The following is a 14,201-nucleotide window of genomic DNA, read 5'->3' as shown; positions in this document are numbered from 1 at the left end:
AACGGCTGTTAAAAATTAGAAATCCAAATATTGCTCGGGCTGGACTCGGCTTTAAACACCATACGGTATACACGGTATACACCTTAGAGCTATCCGAGGAAGATTAGCGCGGGGGGACAGGCAGTGCCTAGGTTCCCACCTATCAATATCCAAACGAGTTGAGCGGAAACGACACCACGAACGATTTTGTATTGCTTATAAAAATACTAATAATCTCTTTTTTCCCCCGAGTTATTGGTTGTTACGGATTTGAACGACCTCTAGTACATTATGTACTCACAACAAGCGGCAATGGGCGCTACGGCGCCTCAAAAACCAGAGACTTTTATGCTTAGCACAGAAGCGCAACAAGCATTACCCCATGACGCACAGGTGGCCTTACAACAAGTTGACAATTGTGAGTTTAATTCCACTGTACTTAAATTAATACCCATTCGCGTTCAATTGCTTACAAATGAGTGTAGTAAAATATTTCCTTATCTCAGCGCCTGTTGACTGGCAGCATGATCAATACATTCGACGTTTCCTATTACCGACAGGTGAATATGTCTCCTGTGTATTATGGAATAACCTATTCCATATCTCAGGTACAGACATTGTGCGATGCCTTTCTTTTCGATTCCAGGCCTTCGGCCGTCCAGTGAAGAACTCCAAGAAGTTCGAAGAGGGCATATTTTCGGACTTGCGAAATCTCAAATCAGGAACAGATGCTTCCTTAGAGGAACCAAAGAGTCCCTTTTTAGACTTCCTATACAAAAACAATTGCATTCGAACACAGAAGAAGCAAAAAGTCTTTTACTGGTATAGTGTGCCCCACGATCGACTTTTCCTTGATGCACTGGAAAGAGACCTGAAGAGGGAGAAGATGAGTCAGGAGGCTACGACTATGGCTGTTAGTGAACCGGCCCTGTCGTTCCAATACGACTCTTCGCAATCCCTCTACGAACAATTGACGAAGGCCCAGCAAGCCAATTCTTCATCTTTCAGCGCCCAACAAGTTTCTTTTCCTCAGTCTCAAGCTCCATCTCCAGTGATGAGGGCAATGGACCCCATGCCTCCCCCGCAAATGATGCCTCAGTCGATGGCCCCTTTAGCGGATGGGATGGACGCCATGGTACAGTACAACACGATGGCAGCGATGGCCCCAGCCATGCCTCAACACATGCAGCAAGTAGTCAAGAGGGAGCCTGACTTCAGCCGTATGCAATACAACCAGAATGGTGTGCCGATGGCCCATAGCCACGCGCGTCATGCCTCGATGCCAGCTTATGGTCTTGAATACTCGCCTGCACCCTCGTTTGTTTCGTCACATTATGAGGATTACAGTAACCGAGGCATTTCATTCGAGCCAATTACACCTCCTCAACAGGCCTTAGCAATGGGAGCTGAGCCGGCCTATATTGCAAACGAGGAGACTGGGCTGTACACGGCAATTCCCGATCATCTCAGTGGGCTGAACGGGATGATGCAGTTACCGCCCTCTAACTTGGCCGGACCACAGTTTTCGCGTGCATATGGCGCCAACAATGTCTACTCTGTGATCGAAGGATCACCGACATACAAGCAGAGAAGACGGCGTTCATCCATCCCTCCTTCAGTATCGGCGATAGCAGCTGCGGCTGCTCAAGCGCAGATAGCTGCTCACCGGCCCTCGGATTTGAGGAGGTCAGTTTCGGCGTCGGTTGGCCCTGTGGCGGAGGGTGACGAGTCTCAAAGCAACTCCCCTCCCGGCCTATCATATAGTAATTCGTCGATGTCTCTCACCAACCAACAACATATGGAAATGTCAAGGCATGGCACACCACTATCGACCGTGGAAGGTAGCCCTGCTCTAAACCCAATGTCTCTACAGCGACAAGACTTCACCCAGTTCACTAGTGAGGATCTCAATGGAGACGGCTCGATTCATGAGCAGCGGGTGATGCAGCCTGGAGCGAACGTGGTTCGCAGGGCTCGCTCAGCTACTGTTATGGAGCTAGGGCCTTATCCTCAGAAGTCTCATTCGTGCCCAATTCCCACGTGCGGTCGTCTCTTCAAGCGCCTCGAGCACCTGAAGCGGTAAGATCAGATATTTCTTTTTGTTGCTTGCTTGGTGCACCGTTGTGTATCTGACCAAATATCTAGACACGTAAGAACACATACCCAAGAAAGACCCTACATCTGCCCCTATTGTAGCAAGGCGTTCTCTAGATCCGACAACCTAGCACAGTATGACTCCAATTTTCTAGTTTGTTTCGTTTGTCAACTTGAAGATCCTGTGATGAGCAACGATGTTTGTGCGATATGCCTTCAGAACGAAACCCAGCAATCATTCGAATTAAGTGACAACACAAGAAGCATACATCAACTCATCATGAGGAGCGGCAAGTTTCATCGATGTGGCAAAGACTAATTATTATTGTTATTATAGACATAAGCGCACACACGACCGCGGCGAGGGTGCTGAAGGTGGGCTGACTCTCTCGGGTGAAGAGGAAGAAGATTTCTCTGGTGAGGATCAACTCACCTCGCTCGAGGAAGCTTCGCCCAACTCGGAGCCAGGGTATATCCCGACCTCGTTGAGCTCTATTGCTACATCGATGCCTACATCTAATGGGCTTTCCGGAAGTGGGATGTCCCAGTCGACCTTCAACCCTTTGCAAACGCTAAGTATGCCCATGACAATGAGCACGCCAACAGGAGCGATGTAACTGAGGTGGCGACTTGAAGTTTATGGGTCCATTATAATATGATGCAACTGTCTATATTATATGGCAGTCTTAATCTGGGGGTTTAGTGGTTTGACTTGCATGATATATTTCATTTAGACGTGTGGGATTTCATTTACAAGCGCGGGCTGGACGATTCGTGTTCGGCATTGTTCTTATCGGGGAGCGATTTGTTTTTGCTCACTTTATGCATGGGGGATACCATGGTGGAAAAAAAGAGCTCAGAAGAAGCATTTGATAGACGGACGGCCGGAAGACTTGAAGGCAAGGGAACAATTGATTCACAGGATCGCAGAGGAGCAAAGTTGCTCCCTCGAAAACGGCAGGAAGGCGCAGGAAGTCGACAGACCACTACCACTCATGCATTTGTATATATATTTGCTTTCTTCTTTTGTTACTTGGGCTTCGTGGCCGGCTGTAGGGAGCTACGGGAGATGATACCAAATTTCTTTTCTTTTTTCTAGGGCACCGTAGTTGTCAGCTTATTATTTTTTTTTTCGGGGAATATGAACCGAAGGGGAAGATGAGGAGAGAGGGCTTAGTATAAACTTTGAGCTTCAATAAATGTTAACATCTAAATACTTCGTAGTTACTTGGTTCTAAACTTGTTTTGGTAGTGATATAATTATTTATATACGTCATCCTATGAGCATTACTATGCTGTGGAAGCTAGAGGGATCTATGAAGGTCCGGGCCGAAGTCGTATAAGTAAAAACAAGACCGCACGGTATTACTTCAGCTATAATGGCTAGTATCGCTCTAAATATAATAGCAAGCCACCTAAATTTAGCACACGGGCTACCTAGTAGTTGGCACAGTGTTAACAGAAAAGGATGACGTTCAAACACGGTGCTAGGGTCCTCCACATATGAGGTATACAAGACTCTTGGCCCGGACCTTCGTATACATTATACTTATCGGAAGTAAGGCTTATAAGCATTGTGACGAGGCTGTGAGAAGAATAATTAAGAACTTTTTAGTTGTACATCAACGCAGAATACGTTATTTGGTATAATTTATGTGTATGTTTTACGTCGTTCTCTTTCGTTCATGTATAGTTTCTCATGGTATCCCCGGTTAACCCCCGTGTATAGAACCCGTGTAAACGGGTATAATTGCAGATACAAAGTTCTAAGGTTACTACTAACGGAACGTCTAAGTAAGGCGAATGGGGTGGGTAACGATGCCGTGTATTTAAATACATCGAATGTAGGTAAACTGAAATTGCACATCATCTATAACTAGTAGCAATCTTAATCATATCTACATCCATCCTCCACATCATTACCGGGACATTATAATTCCCAGAGTGGGTTTTCTGCAATCTCATTGTCAACTATCATATCCCCCAACACATCGAAAATCAGGTTAACATCCCAATTCTCGTCAATTTCCCGGGGTTGAAGTATAGATTTGACGTGGTTGTTGTATTTTGGCGCCAGCCGGCTTAAGACGTATTCAAACTGATCCTTCTCCGAGCCGATTGCCCTGCCGTCGACGCGTAATTTCGTCAGAACCTCGATTTTCCATAGCCCAAAATTCTCGTGTTTGGCGTCTTTAAGGTAAGTCGGATCGGGGAGTAAATGTCTAGGTTTGCTCTGTATAGGTCTCTCGTGGCGTAGTACAACTTCAATAATGTCATTACGCATATTGGCAATCATGAAGCGCATGTTCTCAACATCAGCCCTTATCTTAATAATATCGTCATCTGTGCTCTGGATTGAGTCTTTAACTTGATCATCTATGAATTGCAAGGTGGCTTCGATAATCCGATTACGATCGGGTATATTAACAGGCATCTTGCTAGTTGTTGGTGCTATTGCTGTTGCAACTGGTTATGGTTGTGAATGGAAGAATTACACACGGCGTCGAAGTAGTGTAGGTTTGGTAAATACGAGAACGTAGACATGTCGTGCCGGGGATATATATATGAGCTGATGCAGAGGGGAATAAGAGTAAGAAGATCGGTGTAGTTTCTTGTGAATGCGCTTATACAATGAGATGCGTCGTAAGACATTTATGTCCCATCTCACAACATATCGCAGGATGAATCCAGGCGAGTCGCTCATCTCTAACACTCCTTCTTTCACCTTCGTCTCCTCTTCCCACCACTTCTACCCCCAGATCTCCTGTCAACTCCTTGGATCTCAGCAATATCCTTCTGGCTCAGTTTCAGCATGCCGTTCCTCAGCTTCCCCACCGCGGGAGCATCGACGGCCTTCTCAAACTTTCTAACTCTGGGCTTCCCTTTTGCGGCCGTACTCGAAGGCCGCTCAAGGATGATGCCGTTCTCGCGAGCCTCCTTGCGCCTCTTGGTCTCGCGCGTCGTCACGGCAGCTACGATACCTTTCCGATGCGACATGGGCATCTTGGCCTGTTTGAAGATGCTCGACTTGGATCCAAGCGCGGCTAGCCGCATGTCTGTGGCTAGATGGCGGTTGCGACCCGCATGCTCTATGCTGCCGTTGTTCTGGCCCGACCCGGAGAGGAGGTGCGATTCGGATAACAGACGTTGTAGCGCCAGGTCGTTCTTTATAAGCGAAGGAGCATCTTCGTCCGCGGCGTTTTTGTGCTTTGTCGCCGGAGTGGAAGAGGATGCGTTTGGGTCTAGAGACGAGGAAGGAACACGCGAGGATAGGTATGCTTTGCTCTCGCGCTTAGAGAGCGGATCGGTGGAGAGCGCTGGGAGCTTGCTCGTGTGGGTGACTACTTCAACGACCTCGACTGTCGATGAGCTATGTGGTGTGGAATCTGAATCTAATTCTAACTCCGACTCGGAGTCGGATACACCGTCCCAAGAGTCCTCAGAGGCATCGTCTGAGTCGGAGCGCAGATCTTCGGGTTCATCAATATGTGTCGGCTTTGAGGGGGTAAGTGACGGATCTAGCGGCGCAAACTGGGCTTCAAAATGCTGGCGGAAGATAGCTTGAGCTTCTTCTTGGGATAACGAGGGTTCGGTTTTCTGCGCGCGCGACTTGCGTTTGCCGAGTACGGCAGCCATCTTTCTGAATATTGAAGTTGAAGAAAGATAAAATTTTAGTGGATTCAGATGATTTAATGTGTTTAAAGCGTTATCCTGGGTATATCCTAAGTAAACTTATATATCAACCAATCAATGAACCTAATTGGCTTTATTACATAGTAGTTTCTAACGCTAAAAAAAAACACCCCGCTATGGCCTCATAACGGATATACTAGAGATCTGAAGTTAAAAGCCCACTATCATTAAAGTAAGTTTAAACATATTATTATAAAATGTATTAACTATAGTACTTAAGCTGTTTTATGAACATCAACCCCAATACCTGTTTAAAACACTCCAATATTATTTAAAATACCATGACACGGTTTAGGCCATGTATAGACCTACACGCCGGTCAGGTGAAGCAGATCGTAGGCGGAACCCTCGATAGCTCTACCGCTGAGCTTAAGACGAACTTTGTCTCCCAGCATTCCGCCGGGCATTTCGCTCGTCTATACCGAGATCACAATCTCGAAGGGGCACATGTAATTATGCTGGGCCCTGGAAATAATGACGCTGCGAGCGAGGCCCTGGCGGCGTGGCCGGGCCATCTTCAGGTCGGGGGTGGTATCAACGACCAGAACGCTGCGACGTGGATAGAACAGGGCGCTAGTAAGGTAAGTGATATGTGTATGAGTGTCATATATTATGCAGTATTATTGATTGCGGGTTCTAGTAGGTCATCATCACATCTTTCCTCTTCCCCGGAGGCAAGTTTAGCCAGGAACGTTTAGATGGTGTGTTGGCTACCCTCGGTGGCCGAAAGGATAACCTCGTTATCGACCTTAGCTGTAGACGACAGGGTGACGAGAAATGGTTTGTAGCTATGAATAAATGGCAGACTATCACCGATATGGAGGTAAACCAAGGTATTTAATCGTCTATCCTCCCTCGGCTTGAAAACCTACCCTTAAGTTAACAAACATCTGACTAAATGATACGCAGAGACCATTAAAACTTTAGAGCCATACTGCTCTGAATTCCTCATTCACGCCGCTGACAACGAGGGTCTCCAGAAGGGCATTGATGAGAAACTTGTTGAGAAGCTTGCAGGATGGTGTAGCATACCGGTGACATATGCCGGTGGTGGGAGAAATCTTGACGACCTTGAACTTGTCAAGAAGCTGAGCCATGGAAAAGTAGACCTTACAATTGGCAGTGCCTTGGACTGTTTCGGCGGCATAGGAGTAAAATTTGATGACTGTGTTGCGTGGAATGCCAAGCAAGGAAAATAACCGCCACAATAAAAGACAAAACACTAGCTAGAGAATAGAAGAATCTCTTAACAGACCTTGCATACATGAGGGAAAAGCCTACTTTGCGACGATAGATAAACCATGAATATCAGTCTCACCTACCCTTCGCGACAAGAAATCCGGTTGACAAAGTATAACTACAAATGCAGCCCATTAAAAGATTCAGGAACGCCAGCGTAGCTACGGGTACGGTATTTTCGAATGACTGCAGGTATAAGCTTCGTCAATATCGTTATCCATCAACTGCTCGACCCTACTCCACCTCTTTTAGTTGTCTCGATATGTATTCCTACAATGTCCGTGTTACTTTACGACCTCAACTCCTCCAACTCCAGCTCCAGCTGTCGGATACGTTCGCTCTGGTCCTGCGTTCCAGACCCTACTCGCTTCTTCAGACTGTCTACCTCATCCGTCAGATGATTGATCTTTTGACCTTGCACGCTAATCATGTTGGTCTGAGTCTCTAGCAGTTGCTTAATCTGCTCCAAAGTTGTTTCAACGCCTGGGCCAGCTGTTGGGCTGTTTGACGATGCTGAAACAGGGGCTGCTGTAGCCGAGGCCGATGGGTAAGTAGGCGATTTAATTGCGGGTGCCACTTTCGGTGGGGGCGCGGAGGTTGTCTTGGTCGGAGAGGGAGGCGTCGGCTCAGAGCGTGCAGGGATTGCACTGCGCTGAGTTGGCTTTGAGATCTCTTCGAAACTTGAGGTCTCATCGTCATCGCCCTCATCTTTATCTTCATACTTGGAGGCTATCGCAGCCATGGAACGATTCTGCTCCTTCACTGTGGGAGGCGGAGATCGCGCTGCTGGCTCAGGTTCCTTTTGAGGTACAGATTTAGGTGCAGGGGTCGGAGCTGGTACTGAAGCAGGTGGCTGATAATCAGCAGGGACTTCAACAGGCGCACTGCCCTCATAAATGCTTTCAAAGTCAATCTTCGGTGGCAGGCCAGTTTTGCCAGATAGCCAATCATTAGCACCAATACCGGGTTTGACGCCAGAAGCTGGTGGGTAAATGTCCGATTGGAATGTCTCAGCCCGCCGAGGGACAGTGAAAGAGATAGGCTCGATGTACGAGTCGTTAACCGTCTTGTACGCCCTCATGACTTCATTTTCATGAACCTTTCTATTGTGAGTTGTGATATTCGAAATTAAAATAGATGGAATATTGTTACTTACATTCACTCCGCGCTTTGGAACGAAAGCAATACCTCTCTGAGGCTCAATCGACTTATACTCGGAAAGATATTCGAACTTGTCATTCTCATACTCAAAGTATCGGATATTGCCATCTCTAATAAAATCCAGATTAGATGCCTGTTTTTGAGCAATATTAAAATCCGTAGGACTTACCCCTTTCCGGCGAGATATAAACAGTTGCAGGCGTCATCTATGCTAAGGTTAGCTGTGTGATGTATATAAACTAAAGATAGTCTTACCCCAGAAAGGCATGCAAACGCCGGAGATACTATCAAGAGTATTCAGTACAATAGGCGTATTGTTGCCGGGCTCCCAGAGCGCAAGTTGACGATCACTCATACGAGAGAAGCCGGTCGTAGCAAATCTATTATGTTCTCCTAACCAAACTGTTCGGCTGTTTTTGGCACCCTCATGGCCCTGTCCTTCATGTGCAGGGCGCTCTTGTCGTACATCCCATACGCGAAGCTTCTTGTCTCTTGAGGTTGTAACGAGCATTGTACCATCGGCATTCCACGACAGACTTTGAACAATATCAGGGTGTTTAAGTGTATGGGCAGCAGAACCAGTGCCAACATCCCATATCTTAATTGTGAAATCCCCGGAGGCAGAAGCAAGTATATTCTCAGCAGCAGGATTGAACAAGACCTGACCAACCTTCCTCGAGTGACCGGTCAGTTTGGAGACAGGAGCTACGTCGGGTGGTTCCTCGGCATCTGTTAACAAGGTAAAGCCCTGAGGCACTTCCCAAATCATGATTTTGCCATCTTCGGAAGCTGATGCGATTATACGATCGTTAAAGGGGTTCCTTGAGCAATAACATTAGGTTAAGGTCTTCGAATGGGGGGGGATCAACCATCCCAAGGGTCGCGTGCGCACCAGTCGGTATCGAGAACGGCAGCAGTGTGGCCACGGAATAGAGGAATGACATCGGGGAGCTTGCCCTTCTCACCCACGGGGATGACAGCAAAGGCACCTCCACCACTAGCCTCCCAATTGACGGAAAGATATTCTGGATTGGCCTGTTGCAACCAGACCCGTCAGTTCCTAGGCCTACCATGCAGACAGCAAAAAAGGAGGAGGAAGGCCGGACCTTAACCAAGTTGGTATCCCAAGCATTTCGGCTTATACGTATGTTATCATAACAGAATTCCTTCCGTGTAGATTTGCCGAAGACATGTCCTTAGTCAAGGTTAGTCGGGTCATGGAAAATCGCAAGGGAGCGCGTTGGGGGCGTACGGTACTTGGACGCTCGAACAAAGCGCCCAGACATGATTGGCTGTAGGCAGTAGGAAGTAGGAATGTGATAAAAGTAATAGGATAAATAAAATATGAGGTATCAATCAGCGAGATTGTAGCATTAAGAGGGTAAGTAGAGGAAAGTTAGATAGGGGAGAACGAAGCAAGTAAAGAAGGCAGTAAAGATATTAGGTAAGGGTACGAATACGTCGAATTGATTCAAGGAGAGGAATCTGAAGCTATGTACCTAATGTACCTGGGTACCCCCTGTTGAATCAGTTGCTGCTAGCAATTAAATCAGCGGCGAGCCTCCTGAACTCGAATGAGAACAAGTGGATAAGGTAAGTGGATAGGTGGGGTTTGCATCATACCCCCGGAATATGTAAAAGAGGTTGTACAATGCAAACCAGCTGAAATCACGTGTTCATTTTCGTTGAATTTACGCTAAAATATCCCCTTAGCTTTTAAGGCTCTTTAGGTTATGTAGGTACTTTACTTACTTAACTCAGGCAACTTAGCGCGTTGACGCGCCTCTTTGAACTTTTTCTCCCCAAGAGGCGGTCCACATAGCTGTCGTATCTCCTATACACCTTCCTAGCCTCATCAATAGCCCGCCAATTCAAGTCTACATCTCAATCCTCAACATGGCAGCGTTGTAAGTATGGCTCGTCAAGCCACTGTAGCTTCTTTTATTAATTGATGAACTTAATAGTGAGAACTTTGATAATATCTTCCTAGACTTATCTAAAGAGTCTGGGAAGTGCCGATTCGCAGAAAACGGTCTCGGTTGGAAACCCTCTGCAGGCGGCAACACTTTCACCCTCGACCGTAGTGACATTGCCAACGCGCAATGGAGCCGTGCCGCAAAAGGCTACGAAGTTAAGATTCTCAAGAGATCCTCCGAGCTTGTCCATCTCGACGGTTTCCAACAAGAGGTAAACCATATTAACTATTTTCTTAATATAGGCCTTACAGTTGCTGACAATACTGCAGGATCTAGAGCGCCTGAGCAAGATATTCAAAAACTGGTACAGCATAAATCTGGATCCTAAGGAACATGCATTGCGAGGCTGGAACTGGGGCAAGACTGAGTTCAGCAAAGCTGAGCTTGTCTTCAATGTCCAGAACAAGCCTTCCTTCGAAATTCCCTACTCCGAGATTTCAAACACCAATCTTGCTGGCCGTAACGAAGTATCCGTCGAATTCGCCGCATCAAATGAGGATGATACTGGCACGAACGGACACCTAGGTGGCGCACGAGGTCGCGGCAAGAAGTCCGGTGCGGGTAAGGACCAGCTCGTAGAGATGCGATTCTATATTCCCGGAACCACCACCCGTAAAGAGACAGAAGGAGAGGAAGCAGGAAGCGGTGCCGAAGAGGAGAAGAATGCTGCAACTCTATTCTACGAGACACTTATGGACAAGGCCGAGATCGGCGAGACCGCAGGTGATGCGATCGCTACTTTCTTGGAAGTTCTGCACCTTACGCCACGGTTCGTCTACTCGGCCCCTTTTCATTTAAGAATATCTCTAATCATTACTATATAGCGGACGGTTCGATATCGACATGTATGAAGCGTCATTTCGCCTCCGCGGCAAGACGTACGACTACAAGATACAGTATGAGGCTATCAAGAAGTTTATGGTCCTTCCGAAGCCAGACGATCTGCATTTTATGCTGTGTATCGGGCTAGATCCACCTCTCCGCCAGGGACAGACGAGGTACCCGTTCCTAGTCATGCAGGCCAAGAAAGATGAGGAAGTGACTATCGATCTCAACCTCACCGAAGAGCAGCTGAATGAGCAGTACAAGGATCGACTACAGCCTCACTACGAACAACCGCTGCACCAGGTCATTACCTATATTTTCAAAGGCCTTGCCAACAAGAAGATCACCTCTCCGGCTAAGGATTTCATGACACACAGAAACCAGTTCGGCATCAAGTGCTCAATCAAAGCGGCAGAAGGGTTTTTGTACTGCCTCGAGAAAGCCTTCATGTTTGTGCCGAAGCCCGCAACTTATGTGTCATATGACCAAACGTCTTCCATTGTTTTCTCCCGTGTTAGTGGCGCGGTCTCCGCATTATCAACTTTCGATATTGCGGTTCATATGAAGAGCGGTGGAGCGCCTCATCAGTTCAGCAATATTAATAGAGAAGATCTAAAGGCGCTTGAAGGATTCTTCAAACTCAAAGGTCTGCGCGTTAAGAATGAGATCGATGAGGATGCTAATCTACTTGCTGCTGCCCTCCGCCAAGAAGTCATGGATGAATCCGAAGAGGAAGTGGTCGGTCCTCGAGCGGACCGCGGTTCCGCTGATGAAGACGAGGAGAGTGTAGATGATGACTTCCAAGCCGAAAGCGAGAGCGATGTCGCCGAGGAATACGATTCGGCTCACGAATCGTCTGGGTCGGGAAGTGCAGAGAGCGACGTTGATGGTGGGGAGGACCGGGATGGGGATGGGGATGAGGATGAAGAAATGGTAGACGAGGAAGAGGAAAAGAAGCCCAAGGCCAAAAAACAGAAGACCGGAAAATAAGGTCGAACCTCTTCCTCGTGTCTAATTGACCCGGCGTAGACTTTAAGTTTTCATCGTTGAGTGGTTCAAGGGTAGGACCTGGCGGCAACGGCGTTACGGAGGCTTTGATAGCTTTGCTCAAGTACAATCGTTGCATTTTTTTTTTTCCTTGTACAGCTTACGGATTTCGTACGAAGCATGTGGCTGACTCGATAGTCTTGTATTGAGCATAGCGTATAGGGATAAGCACATCAAAGAGGTAGTGCTTCATTGGACCTATACAGCCAATCATAATGATACCATACGATAGGCCTTTTAGGCGTCTTCATAGATTAATTCATACATGATGAATTTAAGTACACGGCACTCGAGGGTTAGCAATCCCATTCAGGCCTGCATTCGGGTTGGTGAGTGTAAGAGGAAAACGTTAACGACGAGACTCTCGTTTCATATGTTATGTTTAGAGAGTGAGTACTCAGATTTCGGAAGTTAAACAAGACTCTAAGCCGTGTCCATCTCCTACATAGTCTTTCGAGGCTTCGACACCCCTAACTAGTTCATATAAGATCTCCATTGCCAAGCAGAGTCGGTTTGAGATATGGTTAACTTTCCAGTGGTTTTCTAGTTGATGCCGTTTACATACATGTGAAACCCCACCACTATTAACCGTCTACGGATCGCCTTTTTCTTTGGATAGGTAGATACCTACCATAGCGGAGGAGGGGGGTTTGGGGGAATCATTCTAAAACTGGAATGATTCCGTGCGGTGGAACGTTTTTGGGTTTTAAGGGCTCTAATTGGTCAGAATCCGGGGTTAGTGGGTCCCAGTACCCACTTTTAATATCTTATTTTAAAGAAAGCGTTTTATAACCGTAAAACCATTCCATCCCGTAAAATCGTTCCAACTTTTGGAACAATTTTACTAATAATACAAAATTTTAATAATAAAAAAATAAAAAAATAATAATAATAATAAAAATATTAAAAAAATAAAATATTAAATAAAATAAAAAAATAAAATGAAAAAAATAAAAATAAAAAATAAAATGAAAAAAATAAAAATAAAAAATAAAAATTTTTTCGAAAGTTTTTTTTTTCTAAGTCAAAATTTTACTTTTTCTGATGTAAAGGTTATAAGGCCTAAAAACAGGGGAAATTCCACAATGAAATAATTCGATGAGATTGGCCACCTTGTCCCATTAGCTCAAACGTTTACACTTTAAACTTTAACCTTAATGAATAAAAGGTGGGGTTTATGGTTACACGAACGCAAGAGTGGTGGGTTCGAGGACCAGTCCTTCTAATTTTTTGACTTTTTCCCTTTTTGACCCCACTTTTTCACGTGAATATCACGTGAAAGTCACGTGAAAAGGCAAATCGTTCTATTTTACGGAATCATTCTAGTAATAGAATCATTCCACAACGTTGGAATCATTAATCTGATTCCCCTGTTATCGTCAGGTGGAATGATTTTACTAAGTGCAATAGTTTTAGGTTTACGGAATGATTCCCTCAAACCCCCTTCCTCCGCTATGGTAGTTTTGAAATTTTCATGTCATTCTCATATAACAAGAAGGTTGCAAGAGGACATATGAGTGTTTATGTTTTAATCGGTATATTACACACCTACCTACGTAGGTATGTAGTTATATTTATCAAATATGTCCTATTCGACCGCGGAATGCTAGGCGAAGCTCCTATGACGTACGAAAGTAGAGTCGATCCTTTCGTACCGGTACATAAACATGATACATGATACGCAGTACGCAGATATGTACGTAAATATTTACATAAGCGTGATTTTTAAGGAGCATAAACCTTACCTTAACTCGGAAGGCCTTAAGTACACCGGGTATCTCCATGGCTTTCAGGGAAAGCCCGGGCATGAAGTTGTAATATCCCTTTTTCGGCATGGCCTGTTTCTAATTTTTACCCGTCAGCTTTCTGCATCTGCGTCTGCGCCTATGTACATACATACAGCCAGCCTACATACGGCCTACACTATCTTACGAACTGCACACTGCGTATGCGTACTTTATGTAGTACTGTACCTAGTTAACCTTAATAAATATAGATAATATGTCGTCAGTCTATCAGTGTAAGAAAGACTTGCCATGTTTCCGTTCATATTGAATTGACGTCGAAGCCGAGCGGTTTCCCATTGTTTCTTCGTACCTTATTTGCTGTATAATACATACATTTTGTTCCTTCCCCTCCCTCCCCCATATTTTATTTGTTTTTTGTTATCAATTCCTTCTCTCTGTC

At 45.8% G+C, this 14,201-nt stretch overlaps 5 protein-coding genes across 6 annotated transcripts; 3 read left to right on the top strand and 2 right to left on the bottom strand.

Moving 5' to 3' along the window:
* Positions 1–291: 291 nt before the first annotated feature.
* On the top strand, positions 292–2,690 carry GL218_04464 (Transcription factor steA; the record flags this gene model as incomplete). Of its 2 annotated transcripts, XM_033581073.1 has the most annotated exons (4): positions 292–397; positions 465–2,058; positions 2,125–2,208; positions 2,411–2,690. In XM_033581073.1, the coding sequence occupies 4 exons, from the start codon at positions 292–294 to the stop codon at positions 2,688–2,690; spliced, it is 2,064 nt and encodes a 687-aa protein (XP_033435573.1). The 2 variants fall into 2 exon arrangements, with proteins under 2 accessions (XP_033435573.1, XP_033435574.1); XM_033581072.1 differs by lacking the exon at positions 2,125–2,208.
* A 2,104-nt stretch (positions 2,691–4,794) lies between these two features.
* On the bottom strand, positions 4,795–5,709 carry GL218_04463 (uncharacterized protein; the record flags this gene model as incomplete). The annotated part of the gene is made up of 1 exon (XM_033581071.1): positions 4,795–5,709. One exon carries the CDS (start codon positions 5,707–5,709, stop codon positions 4,795–4,797), a length of 915 nt encoding a protein of 304 aa, XP_033435324.1.
* A 338-nt stretch (positions 5,710–6,047) lies between these two features.
* GL218_04462 (1-(5-phosphoribosyl)-5-[(5-phosphoribosylamino)methylideneamino] imidazole-4-carboxamide isomerase) lies at positions 6,048–6,965 on the top strand (the record flags this gene model as incomplete). Its single annotated transcript, XM_033581070.1, has 3 exons — positions 6,048–6,347; positions 6,410–6,599; positions 6,676–6,965. The coding sequence occupies 3 exons, from the start codon at positions 6,048–6,050 to the stop codon at positions 6,963–6,965; spliced, it is 780 nt and encodes a 259-aa protein (XP_033435323.1).
* A 329-nt stretch (positions 6,966–7,294) lies between these two features.
* Positions 7,295–9,452, bottom strand: GL218_04461 (Coronin-like protein crn1; the record flags this gene model as incomplete). The annotated part of the gene is made up of 7 exons (XM_033581069.1): positions 7,295–8,104; positions 8,162–8,276; positions 8,336–8,372; positions 8,422–8,987; positions 9,059–9,201; positions 9,237–9,361; positions 9,419–9,452. 7 exons carry the CDS (start codon positions 9,450–9,452, stop codon positions 7,295–7,297), a joined length of 1,830 nt encoding a protein of 609 aa, XP_033435570.1.
* Positions 9,453–10,062: 610 nt separating this feature from the next.
* Positions 10,063–11,957, top strand: GL218_04460 (FACT complex subunit ctc-1; the record flags this gene model as incomplete). Its single annotated transcript, XM_033581068.1, has 4 exons — positions 10,063–10,073; positions 10,131–10,353; positions 10,412–10,911; positions 10,967–11,957. 4 exons carry the CDS (start codon positions 10,063–10,065, stop codon positions 11,955–11,957), a joined length of 1,725 nt encoding a protein of 574 aa, XP_033435569.1.
* Between the last annotated feature and the right edge of the window lie 2,244 nt (positions 11,958–14,201).

Source organism: Daldinia childiae (assembly GCF_008694065.1).
Source record: "Daldinia childiae strain JS-1345 chromosome Unknown Scaffold4, whole genome shotgun sequence".
In the NCBI taxonomy this organism is placed as follows: domain Eukaryota; kingdom Fungi; phylum Ascomycota; class Sordariomycetes; order Xylariales; family Hypoxylaceae; genus Daldinia; species Daldinia childiae.
This window is presented reverse-complemented; position numbering and strand designations above follow the sequence as displayed.